Below are 18,629 nucleotides of genomic sequence, written 5' to 3' on the forward strand. Positions count from 1 at the left end.
TTGAGTATAGAGACTAAATTGAATAAAATGAGAGAGTATAGCGACTGCCTAGGTCTTTTCACCAAATAAAAGCGTTGATAGGTTATTGGGTTAGAGAAAATCTCCAAATTGAATGAGAAATTTTAAAAGCTTATATAAAGTACATATTTAAATTTTATATTACTAAAGATTTTAAATTTTACAAACAAATTAAAATATTATCATATTTGTTATTTATACTTTTTTAATTTTATTTGATAAAGTTTTAAAAATTTAAAAAATGTATTTGATATTTTTTTTAAAAAAAGTACAATGATATTTTTTATCGATTAGATTAAAAAAAAAAGAATAATGACAATATTGCCGAAGCGAAAGCATGAAACGTTACGATCGGAACTGGTTCTGTCTTCTTGTACCGAGTAGCGGGCAAACTTGAAAAAGCCACGAGGAGACTAGCGACTTTGCTTCGTTAGTCTGAACCAAGACATTGTTCATTTCTCATGGTTATGGCATTGTCAACAATCATAAAATCCCTTCAAATTCTTTGCAAATCAACCAAACCAATTAAACCAAATTCTATTTTCATAGTCTCCTACAAAAACCTGTTTTATTCCTCGTATCAACAAAGACCCATTTGCACTAAACACCAAAACGACAATTTTCTCTCATCAGATCAGATTAACATCTCAAATGCCTTCATTTCTATCTTAATCAAACAACCTTTTTCACCAAATAACCCAGAGCTCCAAAACCTCGTACCACTACTCACCCATAAAGTTGTCGAAGCCGTAGTAAATAACCTCAGGAGCTGGAGAATAGCTCACCTGTTTTTCACTTGGGCTTCAAATCAACGTGGTTATAAGCATAATATTTATTCTTACAATGCCATGGCCTCAATTCTATCACGTGCTCGACAAAATGCTTTACTGAAAGCTTTGGCTTTGGATGTCGTGAATTCCCATTGTTCTATGAATCCTGGGGCTTTGGGGTTTTTAATTAGGTGTTTGGGGTGTGTTGGATTGGTTGATGAAGCTAATAACTTGTTTGATCAGGTTAAAAGATCAGGTATTTGCATACCGAATAGTTATAGCTATAATTGTTTGTTGGAAGCTTTGTCCAAGTCTGGTTTGATTGATTTGGTTGAGATAAGATTGAAAGAGATGAGAGGTTTGGGGTTGGAATTGCATAAATACACGCTGACCCCAGTTTTGCAGGTTTATTGCAATGCTGGGAAGTTTGATAAAGCTTTGAGTGTGTTCAATGAGATATTTGAGAGGGGTTGGTTGGATGAACATGTTTTTTCTATCTTGGTTGTTGCCTTTAGTAAGTGGGGTGAAGTGGATAAGGCGATTGAATTGATTGATAGTATGGAAGAGTGTAATGTGAGGTTGAACGAGAAGACATTTTTTGTTTTGATTCATGGATTTGTGAGGGTGTCTAGAATGGATAAAGCTATTTGCTTGTTTGATAAAATGAGAAAATTGGGTTTTTGCCCTAGTGTTTCACTTTTTGATGTGATGATTGGAGGGCTCTGTAAACGTAATGATCTTGACAAAGCATTGTCTTTATATTCAGAAATGAAAGAGTTGGGGATTGGTACTGATATTGGGATATTCACAAAGTTGATATCTTCTTTTTCTAAAGGAGGAGAGTTGGATCGATTGCTTGAAGAATGCTGGGAAGATATGAATTCACAAACGAAGAACCTGCTTTACAATTCTGTTTTGGAAGGTCTTGTTCGTAGTGGCTCAATAGATATAGCTTACGATCTTCTTCAAGCAATAATGGGGTACAGCAGCAATGGTGATAGTGTCATTGTTAAGTACTTTAGGGATGAAAAGGAAATAATTACCCTTAATACTAATTCATTTACTTTTGTTATTAATGGCTTGCTTGATGCTGGTAAGCTGGATCTGGCACTAACTCTATTCAGAAAAATGGTTCAGTTTGGTTGTAATAAAACTTTATTACTTTATAATAATTTGATTGATGGGCTGTGTAAGTTAGATAGACTGGAAGAGAGTTATGAGCTTTTGCGAGAGATGAAGGAAGTGGGACTTGAACCAACCCAGTTTACCCACAACTGCATATTTGGGTGCCTTTGTCGGAGAGAGGATGTTGAAGGAGCACTTGATTTCTTGAGGAAGATGCGTTTTTATGGCCATGAACCATGGGTAAAGCATTCTACCTTGCTTGTGAAAGAATTGTGTAAACATGGGAAGGCAGTGGAAGGTTGCAAATTTCTCACTGACATGGTACAAGAAGGTTTTCTCCCTGATATAATTACATATTCTGCTGCTATGAATGGTTTGATCAAGATTAAATCAGTGGATGCGGGTTTGGAGCTATTCCAACATATTTGTGCTCGTGGGTATTGTCCTGATGTGATTTCTTATAACATAGTAATAAAAGCTCTTTGCAAGGTTCAAAGAGTTGCAGAAGCTGAGCATCTTTTGAATGAGATGATGTTGAAGGGGCTTGTGCCCTCTGTAGTTACTTATAATTATTTGATAGATGGATGGTGCAAAAATGGTGAGATTGACCAAGCTATGCTTTGCCTTTCCAAGATGTTCGGAAAAGAGAGGGAGGCAAATGTGATTACTTATGCAACTTTAGTTGATGGATTATGTAATCTTGGAAGACCTGATGATGCTCTAAAGCTATGGAATGAAATGGGGAGACAGGGATGTGCTCCCAACAGAATTGCTTATCATGCTCTCATTAATGGACTTTGTAAATGCGGTAGGTCCTCTGCAGCTTTAGTTCATTTCAATGAGATGAAAGAGAAGAATATGAAACCTGACAGCTATGTCTATATAGCACTAATAAGTGCTTTTCTATCAGACACAAACTTACCCTCTGTTTTTGACATGTTAAAAGAGATGGTTGATGGAGGAAATTTACCAGATCCACTAGATAAGAACTTTCTTATCATAAGAGATGCAATTTGTAAATTGTCTGAAGATGCCAGAACATTCTCTAGCATAAAAGATCTTATAGCAGAGGGCAGGATTCCAGATGTTACCCTCGATATGAATAGGCCCACTATTTGATCTGGAGTCAATGAGATTGTAGTCATGTTATCAGATGCAGCATAATGAAATGAGGTAAATTTCTTCCATTTTTCACGCACCATTGTGGATTGGAACTTAACTGTTCCGGTGGCATCAAGCTCAAAAGCTGCGAACACCGAGACGTGGAAGCCACAGATCAGTTGAGGTTCATGGTCATGCTAATGACTTGGCTGACCGTGTGGGTTCTTAGGGTTTTGATGGAACATTTTCCGTGCTCTCTGAGCTCTTCTCCAGACTATCTACCTGGTCCTTATCGTCTGTCGGATCATCAGCAGAACCATTGTCATCTTCTGGTTCATCATTGGATTTGATACTTCACGAAAGGATTGATGGTAACATCAGTTAATGCCCTGGCTAAAGCACTAACACATGTAAGTCTACAACTCCAAATCCACCACTTGGAACCTTAAATTTTCAGAAAGATCTTTTTGAACTTATTACTTTTTTTTGGGCCATTATTATGTTCCTTCCTCCCAAATGGGGTTAAGTTTTACTGTCAATGGTAGGTTTAAATACTCGGAATGTTGTGTCACCAATGACTCAACCAGTAGGTAATTGACTGATTGAGAGACCTTTTAATTGTTCAGAGTTTTTGGTTTTTTTTTTTGTTCATAACAAAAGTGATGATCACCTGAATGATTTTTGCCCCTCATCGATATTCAAGTTAATATTAAACAAATATAAGTATCATAACTATATTTGAGATACAAACCAGGAGTAAGTTACCTGATTTTGATAGGAAGAAAAGAGGAAGAGAAGAAGGTAAGGACAATGCTGATAAGGAGTCAGTAAATGAGTACAATAAAGAAGGTCCAAGACCAACAAAATGGAGGAGATGCCACTTATCTGTCGTTTAAACCAACAGAGAAACATTTGATCTTGGCATGGGGAACTTTACGAGCATAGATGCACCCATCTGTATCATGAGCTCAGCCTCTTCTTCACACTGAGCAGTGAGAGCACCCCGTCCTGGCCTCTAGACAGACCCCAAATAATTCACAAAGAACCCCTTTCCACCTCCGTTTGTCATTTTCTGTTTGGACAAACTTCTGTGCTTCATTGTCTCGATAGTAATTTTTTCCTATAAATTTAAGAAATTAAATAGGGGCAAATTAATTTTAGTGCCAGCTTAATGACCTGCTCATATTCTGTTTCAGAAATCCAAGCTACTCCCTGTTTGCAATCTAATGATGAGAAAAACCAGCGTCATTGCCCTGTAAAACTATACTAATGGTAACACATCCTTGACCACCCTAGGGACAAGTGGCCTGCATGCAAAAGTTTCAAAGCTTTCTTGGGTGTGCCACAATGAGTTTATGAAACAGAACTTTCGCCTGTTTTTTACAGCCCATTAGTTCTTCACTCTTTCAAATGACAAATGGTAATGTTAATTATCAATTATTTGTAACACGGTGATTCCTTGATTAGAGTTTACAGGTAAAGGCAAAATGAAAATGTCCCATTTAATTAATTATGTCTATGGATGCAGATTTTGGCCTTACTCGACGAGATACGGGCTTCGTAACTATTGATTTTTTATTTTATTTTTGATGATTTAAAATTTAATGTCTATTGGAAGAGGTATGACATTTGATTGTTGAAAGACATGTATCTTCAGAATAACACATTTGTTCACTTTTGAATAGGTGTGTATGAATAAAGAGATACATTGGTGATGATCCACTTCTATAAATACCTATCATCTCTTTTTGAAAAATTCATTCTAAGCATTATAAATTTCCAAAACCTCTATTATTCTTCCTTCTGAAATTATTTCAAGAACAGTCGAGAGATTTACGAGTTCGTCAGATTTTTATTTGAGTGTACATTAGAAGATCCTTGAGTGGCTTGTTGTATTTTGGGAGTAGGACATCATCAATTGCTATTTGCATTGAGGTAGCGACAGACACCTACTATGAAATCAGCGCTTTTCATAACATGTCTTGAATTGGTTTTCACATTCAAAACTTTTTCTTATTTTTTGTTGTTGTTAACTATTAAGTCTATTATTTTTTCGTGGGTTCTTCTTTATTTTTTCAAGTATAGATCCCAATAATTTCAAAGTACATTTTTTTTTTGCATTTTTTTTTAAATTGTTTCTATTGAAGAACAAATTTTTACCAAGCCAAAGAAATTCCCAAAGTAAAACTTTTGTAAATGGTAAAATCAAATGCGTTATTGGTTAACAACCTTAGGATTTTTTTATATTATCTCTAATTCGTTGATTCTTAAAATGAAAATCCTAATCCTGTTTGTCCTTCAAATCAAAACTCTGATTATAACGTACTTAAGAACACAAGCACACAAACACAATTAAATAAGGATTATCTTTGTCATGTTCATATTTTGTCTACTTTGTCTAGTAATTTTTACGATATCTTTTGCACTACCAAAACTGCACGTGAATTATGAGAAGTATTAGAAAAAAATATATAGTAAAAAGGATGACGGTCTTGACAACTATATTATAGAAAAATATATGAACTTCAAAATGATTGATCATAAATCTGTTGTGGAACGAGCACATCTTTTTCAAGTTGTTATTCATGAGTTGAACAAAGGAAAGTTGAAATGTGTGAAAAATTTTATGTGGGTGCTTTGCTTGAAAATTTTCCTCCAAAATAGAAATCTTTTGTTGTGACCCTAAAACACATACATGAGACTTTGACTATAGATAGTTTAATTGTCTCTTTTCAAATTTAAGAAAATTAGAGAGATAAGGATAAATTGTCCAATGAGTTTGAGGACAAAGTAAACATTGTAAAAGGGAAAAATTCAAACTCGAAAAAAAGAAAATTTTCAAATGATAATTTTTGTAAACAACCATATAATGTTAACAAGAAAAAAAAAATGTTGTTTTGTTTGTAGAAAATCAAGGCATTTAGCAAGAGTTTGTTAACTTCATAAAGGCTAGAAAACATTTGAGACACCAGTCTCACAAGTCAATGTTATGACTAGTGAGGATGACAAAAGGTTTGTCTCAAACATTCTTGTGGTCAATTTACTATGTGAGTCTATCGATTGATGGATTGTTACCGGTGCTAATATCCATGTTTATACTAATCAATCTATATCTTTAAAATATCAAATCATTAATGAAAAATACATGAACATCAGTAATTTTGCGATTGCACAAGTGCAAGGAGAAGGAAGGATATATTTATTACTAACTTTTAAGAAGACTTTGTCTCTTCATAAAGTGCAACATGGGCCCAACATTAGCAGGAATTTAATTAGTGGCTCTCTTTTTATTATAGATGGTTATAAATTACTATTTGAGTCCAACAAAGTTGTAATTAGTAGAAATGAGTCTTTTTTCGGTAAACAATATGTATCTGAGGGTTTCTTCAAGTTAAATGTGTCAAATGTTATTTGTCATTGTAACGTAAGTAATAAACATTTTGCTTTTCACAATGTTGTTTTTTCTTCTAATATTTGGCATAGTTGTTTAAGGCATATTAATAATACGTCCATTAAAAGAATAATGAATTTGGATCTTATTTCTAAATCTGACATAAACATACACGAAAAATGTAAAATTTGTATGCAATTTAAATTACCTAGAAAGCCTTTTAAATCTGTAACTAAAAAATCTGCAATCTTAGAGTTAATACATAACAATACTTGTGACATTCTAGTTTACTCTAAGAATGGTAAGAGATGCTTTATTACTTTCATAAATGATTTTTCTACATATTGTTATATTTTTCCTATTTGAACAAAAGATTAGGCTTTGGTTATGTTTACTGCATATAAAAATGAAGTTGAAAATCAGAAAGAAAAAAGAATCAAATTTCTTCATTCAGATAAAGGAGGAGAATATGATTCTATAGAGTTTTCAAACTTTTGAAATGAGAATGAAATTATCCATAAGGTATTCCTCTTATATACCTTAATCAAACGTTGTGGCAAAAAGGAAAAATCAAACTTTATTGAATATGATCAATTGCATGCTCTCAAGTTTCGAACTCCAAAAAACTTATGAAATGAAGCACTTTTATTTGCATATCACATTCTAAATAGAGTTTTTTTAAAAGAAATTAGACAAAACTCCGTAAAAATTATGGAAATGGGAGAAACCCAATTTAAAGTATTTAAGAATGTGGGGGTGCTTGGCAAAAGTAAAAATTCGAGTAATTATAAGAAAAAAACTAAGACCTAAAACCATTGATGGAGTTCTTGTGGGCTAATCCCAAGATAGTGTCATCCACAAGATTTTAGTAATAAAATCCGAAATTATTGATATAAGTGTCACCACTATCATAGAATTGAGAAATGTTGTATTTTTTAAAGATATTTTACCCTTGAAAAATTAAGGTGAATAAATCAATATTTTCTGAACGCACTTTAATGATAGAATAAGAGGAAGAAGAAAGGTACTAAAGAAGCAAAAGAGCAAAAAGTAGAGAAAAAGTTTGAAAACGATTTTTAAACCTATCTAATGGAAGATGATCCTCAAACGTTCAAGGAGGCCACATCATATGTAAACTTTACTTTTTGAAAAGATGTCATAAATGTTGAAATGGAGTCTCTAATAAATAATAAAACTTGGGTTTTGACCAAATTGCCTAAGGGGTGTAAACCTATTGGCTGTAAGTGGATATTTAAAAAGAAACTTCAACTAGATGTGTCCATAGAAAAATTCAAGGCAAGATTAATTGCAAGAGATTGTTCTAAAAAAGAAAGGTTTGATTATTTCAACACTTATTCTCCAATAGCAAAAATGATGATAATCAAAGTGCTTTTAGCTTTGGCATCTATATATAAGTTGGAGATTCATCAAACGGAAGTTAAAATCGCCTTTCTAAATGGTGATTTAAAAGAAGAAATATATATGGAACAACTGAAAGGATTTGTCATACTGGGTTAGGAGCATAAGGTTTGTTAATTAATGAAATCCTTATATGGATTAAAGCAAGCCCCAAAGTAATAGCATGAGAAATTTGATCATGTCATCTTGTCAAATGGATTTTTGAGAAATGACTTTGATAAATGTGTTTATATTAAAGTTACTAACCTTGGATGTGTCAAATTATGTTTGTATGTCGATGATATTCTCATCTTTGGTAGCAATTTGAGTATTATTAAGAAGACTAAATATTTCTTGTTGAATAACATTGACATGAAAGATTTAGGACAGACAGATGTTATTTTCGGAGTTAGGATTTTACAAAGTTTTATTTACACAATCACATTGTATCGAGAAAATATTAAAAAATTCAATAAATTTGATTGTAAACCCGTGAATACGTCTTATGATCTGAATGTGAGATTAAGGAAAATGTTGAAGAGCTTGTTTTTCCATTATTGTACTCTCAAATTATTAGTACACTCATGTATCTCTCAAATGCTATGAGACCTGATATAACACAAACAATGGGAAGGCTAAGTAGATATACCAGTAATCCTGATATAAATCATTGGACAATATTGAAAGGATACTGAGATTTCTAAAGGGTACCATATCATTGCGTATACATTATTTAGGTTATCTCATTGTGCTCGAAGGTTACAACAATGCAAACTAGATCTTTGATTCGGATGAAACTAAAGCTACCACAGAATATGTTTTCACATTAAGTGGAGTTGTTGTTGCATGGAAATCCTTTAAGCAAACATGTATTTCTTGATCTTTCATGGAATTTGAGATGATAGATCTAGATGCGACGACACAACAAGAGGAATGGCTTAAACATTTATTACTGGATATTCCAATTATGGAAAAACCAATTCTTGCAATCTGCCTTTATTGTGATAATTAAACAGCTATTGTGAAATGTAAACAAAAGAACTCAAATGAGCAAAAAGAACATCTTCATTTGAAGCAGAAAATAATTATGAGTTTAATTATAAATGAAGTAATCACGTTGGATTATTTTCATTTTTTGAAGAATATTGTGGATCCATTAATGAAATGACTAGTTAGAAAGCAAGTCATTGAATATGCAAGAGGGATTAGGGGTACCTAATTACCCAAACTCAAATCCGTACCCGTATCCATATACAATAATATTTCTCTTACATATTTCATATAATTTACTAATAATTAAATTAATAAAAACACACAAATAATAAAATTTAAATTTAAATAATCAAAAACAAATATCTCAAACATAATTAATAATTTTATAAGTTAAAATTTTTGTAATGTTAACACAAAATGCAAAGTAAATATGTTTATATTTAAAATGTATATATACTAAAATACTTTTAGTGTATATATAATAGCAATTATATTTCTTATAAATGAACTCAATGTATATAAAGTATACATATTAAAAGACATTACAAGTCAATTAATAAAATTAGTTTCATTAATTAATTTAATTAAATATATGAATTTGTCCTTGATTTCAGGAAATTAAAAAAAAATAGTTAAGTTCCAAAACTATTCTAATATCAAAAGCTCTTTTAAGTATATATATTATAAGTTTATATAAATAATAGTATATATATTATAATTAATAATTTTATAAGTTATAATTTTTGTAATGTTAACACAAAATAGAAAGTAAATATGTTTATATTAAAAGTATATATATATACATATAATAGTAATTATATTCTTTTATAATATGATATGATATTCATATTATTTAAATATAATTAATAATCTAATACTTTTTTTAATTTAAATATATACATGTCATCACATTAATAATTAGAGTAATCATACTTTTTATATATTTGTTAGTTTTTAACCAAAGAATTGCTTGTAAAGTTGGTAAAAATTGTATATTTTTACTTAAATTATTGAAATAATAATAATATTATTATATTTATAAATGATAATCGGGTTCGGGTAGTGGGTATCTAAAGGGTGGTACCCAAACCCTACCCAAACCTGATATGGATAGTGAAATCATCACTTGAACTTGTCCCAAACTCGGTTATAGGGTATCTTAACTTTATATAACCAGGTTGGGTATTTGCGAATATCTTGTAACAAGGTACCCATTGCCATCCTTAAGAGGGATAAGACTAAAGCCCATTAATTAAAAATTACTGCTAATGGTAACCCAACCTTTCTAATCAGAGATCCTAAGATGAAGGTTCAATGTAGTAAAAACAAGCCGTTTAGTGATTGAAGAAGTACCATCTTTTAAAAGTTTTATAGTCCCATTGTGATTTTATAGTATTTAATGTAGTGGTTAGGAAGAATACATGCTCTGAATAAGTTCGCAGAAAATTATGTAGGACATGCTTCTATCACACCTGTCTTTGAAAAACTCACCTATTTGAGTATGGTTGTGAGGTTACAACCTATGAAATTGGGTTTTTCTCTAAAGCACTCAAGAAGCAAGATATGAGCGCAAAATCATTAAAGCGCGATCTCGTTTAGAACTCAATAAAATCTCGTACGATATGTATGATAAATTGAAGCTCGGCTAAAAGATCCTAATTCAAGATGCAAGTTCACTACAATTCTTTTGAATAGATTTTCTCATACTAAATGAGGTTCAAGTCTACAGGACACCTTCACTGAATACATTGTAAAAAATTATTCTTGTATTCCTTAAATGTGGGGGCTTGTTGGCTTTTTATTTAAACTCTTATTTTATTTTTGCTGATTCAAACTTTAATGTGTCTATTGGGAGAGGTATGACCTTTGATTGTAGAAAGGCATGTAGCTTTATAAAGACATATTGTTCAATTTTGAATAGATGTGTCTGAATGAAGAGGCACGTTGGTGATGGTTCATTATCTATAAATACCCATCTCATCTTTCTAAAAAATTTATTTTGAAGCATTCCGTGTTTTTAAAAAATCTATTTTTCTTCATTCTAAAATTTCTTTAAAAGCAGTCGAGAGATTTACGAGTTTGTTGAATTTTCTATTTGAGTGCACATTAGAAGATCCTTGAGTGGTTTATTATATCTTAGGAGTAAGACGTCATTGATTACTATTTGCACTAGGGTAACAACAAAAATCTACTATGTAATCAGCACTTTCCATAGAGTGCCTCGAACCAATTTTCACATTCAAAACTTTTTCTTATTTCTTTGTGTTGTTAACTATTAAGTCTTTATTATTTTTTTGTGTTGGTGCAAACGGGGTTTAGATGAAATTCAAGGAACCAACAAAATTGACTTCAAGGTCAGTCTTTTCAATATACGTTATCTTTAAAACTTATTTCATCCCAACCACTTAGTATGCAAAAGAGAATAATGTGAATAGCATTAAAGTTACAATGAAGCTAACATCTAACTTTGTCTTGCACTTTATAAGAGTAAGCTACTAGATACATTTGTGGGTTTGCAAAGTTATTTGGCTTGCCAACCTACTTTCTACAATAAGTAGATTATAAGAAATTTGGATGCTTTTGCAGTTGATGAGAACTTAAATGTTTATGTTAAGTTTCAGAACACAATACTTTTCTTGCTTTTGTTTTGTTTTTGTTTTGATGTATCAAAATGATTAGTAGCAAATCTTTTATATAGGCTTGCATATGTCTCTTCTTCAATGAAGTAACCCTTTCAACAAGGTACCTCTTTGTTTAAAAGATATCTTTGTATTAAGGCACAACTTTTGGATAAAGGCATGTTTCAATAATTACCTTTTGAAATTACAACCATTCATTCATAAGACACAACTTTTGAGCTACAATATGAAAAGATAACTTTTCATAACTCCTTATGAAAAGATAATTAGTCATTCCATAAGACATAAGTTTTAATTTATGGTATTTTTCCAATTATCTCATAACCTTTGAGCTAAGATAGCTTTTCATGTTCAAAGACAATTCTTTTATTTTGAAAATACACCAACAATCCCCCACCATTTCCAAAATTTCCTAATACCAATAACTTTGGGAATCTTGTGTATGAATGAAGGTATCCTGTAAATTTGAAACCTTCACTTAGTAAGTGTGGTTGCTTTTAGTTTCGATTGAGTGGTTGACCAAACCTTGAACCATCGATCATTCATTTGATTAGTCGGGTCATTAAACACACACAAGCTTCCTTGCTCATTTTGTATCTAGTTTTGCCAACATGTTTTATAACCTTGTGTTTTGCATCCATTCTTGAGTGCTGTTATAGTCAATCCTTTAGCTCTTAGAAGTGACTACATTTCCACTCACATAGGTAGCCTCCATTGGAAGTGTCCCGTAATTATATTACTTCAACATATACATGTTACGGGTCTATTAAGAATTTTTGTTCAATCTTACTTTACACATTACGAGAATGAAGCGTTATACACCTTAGGATGGAAAATATAAATTAGTACTTGCAATCATACATGTGGTAAAATGGTCAGTACCAAAACTTACAGGTTGGCTACAAGCATTGAGTTAAGCTCCTATAATTAGAGATTTAGTTGATAGGCTTGAGATCCATCCCTCTTGAGGTCTTCATCACCAAGTCCTTTTTCAGACATTTAGTAAACAAATCCGCTAAAGTTTCACAAGACTTTACATAACTTATAATGATTATACCATCATTAATTTTTTGTCTTACAATGCTATGCTGAAGTCTACTATATAAACTCTTTTCATTGTATGCTTGATTATATGTTTTTGATATAGTTGCTTCATTGTTGCAATGTATCAAGATTGGTGCCATTGGTTTAGGCCACAACGAAATTTCATAAAGTAAATCTTTCAATCATTTCGCTTTTTGGGTGGTAAATGCTAAAGCTATATATTCAATCGCCATGGTGGAGTCCGCTTAACAAGATTGTTTCTTAAAACCCCAAGAAACAGCACCCCCCACCGATTGTAAAACCCAACCAGTTGTAAAAGTATGATCCATTCTATTTGAGTTCTAACTAGCATCTGTTTGCACTTCTAAAACAAAAAGAAAACTTGAATAACAAATGTCATAATTCATTGCACCTTTTAAGTACTTGAGAACTCTATGAATAGCATACCAATGTTCTTTACTTAGATTACTTGTAAACCGACTTAACATTCTAATCACAAAAGCAATGTCTAGCCTTGTACACACCATAACATACATTAGGCGTCCAATCACCCTTGCATATTCATTTTGTGCTATTGGCTTGTCTTTATTGGATACTAGCTTTAGATTAGAATTATAAGACGTAGATTTTAACATACAATTTGACTTACCATACTTCATTACAATCTTTTCAACGTAATGAGATTGGGACAATGTTAGGCCATTATTTTCTCTCATTATTCTTATACCTAGAATAACGTTCACCACACCCATATTTTTCATGTCAAAATTAAAAAAAAAAACCTTTGTATCCTCTATTTATTCCAAATCAGTACCAAAGATTAACATGTCATCCACGTATAGACAAATGATGACACATTTACCATTATGAAACTTACTATAGACATAATTTTCAGATTGATTAATCTTATAACCATTAGTTAGTATAACTTCATCAAACTTTTGATGCCATTATTTAGACGCTTGTTTTAATCCACACAAGGACTTTACAAGCTTACATACTTTCCTTTATTGACTAGGAAAGACAAACCCTTCAGGTTGTTCCATATACACCTCTATATCTAATTCACCATTTGGGAATGCCTTTTTAACATTCATTTGGTGAATTACCATTTTATGTATAGATGCAAGTGCTATAAGCACTTTAATTGTAGCTATTCTCGCTATCTATGCATACATATCAAAATAACTAGTACCTTCCTTTTGTTTAAAGCCCTTGGCCACTTGCTTTGCTTTAAACTTTTCTACAGTACCATCAACTTTTATTTTCTTTTTAAAAATTCATTTACAACCTATTGGTTTGAAACTTGGTGGAAGGTCTACCAATTTCCAAGTTTTGTTTCCCATTATCGAGCTATTTCATCTTTTATTGCTTTTCTCCAAAATGAAGCATCTCAAGGCTTCAGTGCCTCCACATAAGTTTGAAGATCACCTTCACCTTCTACATTAAAGTAGTAAAATAAATATTCACATGTTTCTTCTTTTGTACCTTCTACTAAGTACATGAGGAAATTGGATCCATATGTCTTTACTTTTCTAATTTTTTTTACTTCTTTAAAGCTCAATAGTTTTTTCACCATTTTTCGAAAGTTTATCACTTTCCATTACTAGTTTTTTGGGTCTTGGAATTGAATTGAACATTGTTTTATCAAAGATAACATGTTTTGATTTTATGATTGTGTTAGTGGAAAATGAATCATTAGAATTTATCACCATGTAACGATATGCTTTACTATGTTTATCATATCCCATAAATATACATTCAATTTCTTTTTCACCCAATTTCCTTTTCTTTTGTTTTGGAACTATTATTATGGCTTGACATCCCTTAACTTATAAATAATTAAGGTTTGGCTTTTTTCCTTTCCATACCTCATAAGGTGTAGTTTTACTCCTTTTGTTTAGAATTCTATTTAGTATATGACAAGCCGTTAATAAGGCTTCACCCCAAAATCCTTTTTCCCAAACCCTAATTAGAAAGCAAAGCATTGACTATTTTCGTAAGAATTCAATTCTTACGTTCTGCTATACTAATTTGTTCTGATGGGCATAGAGCCGTAATCTAATAAATAATATCAGTGGACTCGAAATACGTTGGATCATAATACTCACCTCCTCTATCACTTTATAAACATTTGATAAGCAATTCACAATGCAATTTGATTTCATTTTTATAGATTCTAAATTTCTCCATTACTTCATCTTTAGCATGCAATAAGTAAATGTTGCAAAATCTATAGATGTCATCTATAAATATTACGAAGTATTTCTTTCCACCAATAGATGGAGTACTATGTATATCACAAATATCGAAATGTATTAATGCAAGTAATTTGGAGTTTCTTTCTACCTTAGGAAATAAGCTTATTGTGATTTTAGTAACCATGCATGTTTTGCACATATAATTATTTTCATCAATATTAGGTATCAACTCTAATTTAGCCATAACATGCATTCTTTTTTAATGAACATGACCTAATCTATTTTTCCATAAATTAAACAATGTTGCTTTACTACCATGAACATTAAATAAGGTATCAATACAAGTAGAACTAGTAACATTTTTATTAATATTAAGTTTGAACATGTTTTCACATAAGTATCCATTTCTCACATATTGTCCACTTTTTATAAAGACGAACTTATCCACTTCAAATACTAATTTGAAGCCATACTTATTCAATAAACCACCCGACACAAGATTCTTTCTAATTTTTACTACATAATAGACATTGTTTAGTACAAGTATTTTTCTAAAAATAAACATGTGTTCCACGGTACCCTTTCCTTTCACTTGTGTAGTGGAGGAATTTTCCATGTACAACACGGTTCTTTCATTAATCGCTTCCAAAGTCTTGAAAAAACTTTTGTCTTTATGAACATGATTAGTTGCACCAATGTTAATCCTCTATGCTCCATCATATTGGAGAATATTGACTTCGAAAATCATAGCCACAAACTTCTTGTTGTTCACACCTCGTGTCTTGTATTTCAAAAGTTTACATTCTACCTTGAAGTGTCCAAGTTTGTTACAATGAGAACATAGCCCTTTTTTGGTCCTTTTGATCTCATGACTTTTGTTATTCATACCAACAGAATGTTTTCTTGTGTTGTGCGAGACTGGCTTGTTTGACAGTTTATGTTTTATCACATGGACCTTCGAAGTCTCAAGATTCTTTACATTATAATATTTTGCTTTTTCATCTTACTTGACTTCTTTTTGTTTGCGATAATCTTCTTCTATTCAAAGATGATTACCCACGTCCTCGAAAGGTATTTCTTCTTATTTATGTTTTAAAGTTTTTTTAGTGTCACTCCATAAAGGGGAAAACTTATCAATTATAGAAAATACCATAATAGCTTCATCCATTTTAAGACTATATTGCTTAAAACAATTTAAAATGCGTTCAAGCTCATGTAATTGCTCCATAACATAACAATTATCAATCATTTTATAGTTATTGAAATGACTAACCAGAATTTTCTTGCTACTTGCATCTTTGGCCATGTATCTTGCTTCCAATTTGTCCCAAAGTTGTTTTGCACTAGCTTCATTTTGGTACGCATCAACAATGCATCCGACATTCCATTAAGAATATGTTCTATGCATATGTAGTCATCATTATCCCATTTTTGCCTCAAACGAGTTTGATTCACGAATTCTTTATCACCTTTTTCATTTAATCTTGGTGTATCTAAAACATAAGCGACCTTGAAAGTTGTAAAAAGAAAATGCATCTTTTTCTGCCACCGAATAAAGTTTCCTTTTTCAAAGCGATTTAGCTTGACAATGTTGATAACCATCTCTTTAAGTGAAGCCATTTTAAATTCTAACACCATAAAAAATAAGTCTTAAAATTGTTGGTGCAAACGAGATTTAGATGGAATTTAAAGAACTGACAAAATTGACTTCAATGCGAGCCTTTTTAATAGACGCTATCTTTAAGATTTATTTCGCCCTTACCACTCTATATATAAAGGAGAATAATGCAAATAGCCTTAGGAATACAATGAAACCAACGTTTAATTTCGTCTTGCATTTTACGAGAGTAAACCACTAGATACACCTAAGGGTTTACAAAGTTGTTTAGCCTTAGAGCCTACTTTTTGTAGGAAGTAGATTATAAGAAATTTGAACGCATTTGCAGTTGATGGGAACTTAAGTGTTTATATTAATTTTTAGAATACAACACTTTTCTTAATCTTGATTTTTTTGCTTTTGTTTTGTTTTTGTTTTGATGTATCAAAATGGTTAGTAGCAAGTCCTTTATATAGGCTTGCAAGTATCTCTTTTTCAAGGACACAACCCTTTCATCAAGGCACTTCTTTGTTTAAAAAACATATTTGCATTAAGACATAACCTTTGGATAAAGGGATTTTTTAATAATTACTTTTTGAAATTACAACTATTCATTCATAAGACACAACTTTTGAATTACAATATAAAAAGATAATTTTTCATATCACTTTATGAAAGGACAATCATTTATTTTATAAGACATAATTTGTGATTTGTGGTGTTTTTCTAATTGTCTCGTAACTTTTGAGTTAAAATAGCTTTTCATGTTAAGAGACAATTCTTTTATTTTGAAAATACACCAACACTTCGTATGTTCTTCTTCATCTTTTTGAGTATAAATTCTAACAAAAACTACCAATTTACCATTGCAATGGCTGACAAGATCTTGGAAGATAACGCGAGGGATGACCACACCAAGCTTCTCCATGTCAATAGAATGGCTCTAGTTTGATCCTTGGCACGTACATCCACCCTTGTATACTGTTGCCTACAAAGCGTGGCATCAAGAAAGGAAAGTGACTCATGGCACATGCGCGCCTTCAAGGCTATCCCTTTCGGCTCCTGCATCGCGTCATGCACAAAGGGCTTAATAATGTGATTCAACGCAGCATTGTCTTGGTTTGACAATAACACAAGGTGTTTGCAAAGGATGCAATTGGGATTAGCTAGCAGCGATGGACAAGATTACAACTATGGAGAGGTGATGGCTGAGAAGTTGGTACAAGAGTTATTATGGTTTACGTATAAACTCAAGATTTATGGGGATGTCAACGACGCTTTGTTGCAACGGAGTTTGGCTTCTAGTTTGCCTTTTTTTTATCCCTTTCAGCGAGTCCCAGAATTCAGGGTTGCATTTTTAAGATCATAGGTCATGCTCCTCTCCAAGGTTCTAATTAATCACATTATGGCTTTGAGCCATACAGGCTGAAACTAAATAAATGAATACTGAATTATTTAACCCAAGTGTTTATTTCCCTTCATTTATGCAGCTTTAGTATTCGGGGAGTTGACTCGAAAATACTTGGATGCAAGTAAAGTTCCGGTTGCGGGTGCTTTGGATTCAATTGTTTTGCCATGCTAGCAATGGGCTTGCCTATCCTGTCTTAAGAAGGCACAAAAAGAGAAAGCAATGGACGAAGTAATCTCCAGTTTGGCTGCAAGGGATCAAGAAGTTATCGTCACCGATCGACTTCAAGACTATGCTGTATCTATTATCTCAGATTGGCCAAATCTCTGATTATGTCGTGATCGCTGGTGCCAATCTACTAGCAAACTAGTTACATAAATACAGAGGAATGGAACCATAGAAATAACTGCATGATGCAGTTATTTTGTAGCTTCCTTCCTCGTTCTCCAACTTATTACAATCGAATGGTACTCATGTCATTTACCAACCTATCTGAAGCTGACCTGGATTATGCCATTTAAATGATAAAAAATTGAAGTCGCTGATGTGATTATTTTGTGGTAGCTGATAACTTGGGACCCGGAATTTAATCGCATCAGCGCATTCATTTTTGTAGATTAACTTTGAGAGTTGGATTGCTGTGCCTTGTTCTCTCTCAAACAGGGCCCCATAACTTTCTGGCCTGGTTCAGGCCCAAAGTTATTATTCTTATTAATTAACTAAGACAATACTCTTTAATTAAATTTAATTTTACATATATGTGGAAAATAGTTTTAATCTGAGTTTTTTTTTTTTGTTTGAAATATCGTGTTTTTCCTTTTTCTTTTTTTAAATTGAAATTGAAATATAATGTTTTTCCATCAAGTAAAGGAGACGGAAATGGGGTGATTCTGATATTTGTCCTTGTTTGAAGGGCCTGAAACAACCCCCACAAGCCTACCCAA

The 18,629-nt window shown here is 32.1% G+C and overlaps 2 protein-coding genes across 2 annotated transcripts; both read left to right on the plus strand.

The window, feature by feature from the left end:
* Positions 412–3,632, plus strand: LOC18608480 (putative pentatricopeptide repeat-containing protein At5g08310, mitochondrial). Its single transcript, XM_018115749.1, has one exon. The coding sequence runs from the start codon at positions 480–482 to the stop codon at positions 3,030–3,032; it is 2,553 nt and encodes an 850-aa protein (XP_017971238.1). The 5' UTR covers positions 412–479; the 3' UTR covers positions 3,033–3,632.
* On the plus strand, positions 17,089–18,063 carry LOC108660629. The gene is given in 5 exon segments (XM_018114876.1): positions 17,089–17,293; positions 17,387–17,589; positions 17,592–17,664; positions 17,811–17,882; positions 17,885–18,063. Coding segments are annotated over 5 exon segments (732 nt in total).

Source organism: Theobroma cacao, chromosome 2 (genome assembly GCF_000208745.1).
Source record: "Theobroma cacao cultivar B97-61/B2 chromosome 2, Criollo_cocoa_genome_V2, whole genome shotgun sequence".
In the NCBI taxonomy this organism is placed as follows: Eukaryota; Viridiplantae; Streptophyta; class Magnoliopsida; order Malvales; family Malvaceae; genus Theobroma; species Theobroma cacao.

Excerpts from the sequence above, each read along its gene's own strand:
- LOC18608480 (XM_018115749.1), top strand. The coding sequence starts at position 480 with ATGGTTATGGCATTGTCAACAATCATAAAATCCCTTCAAATTCTTTGC.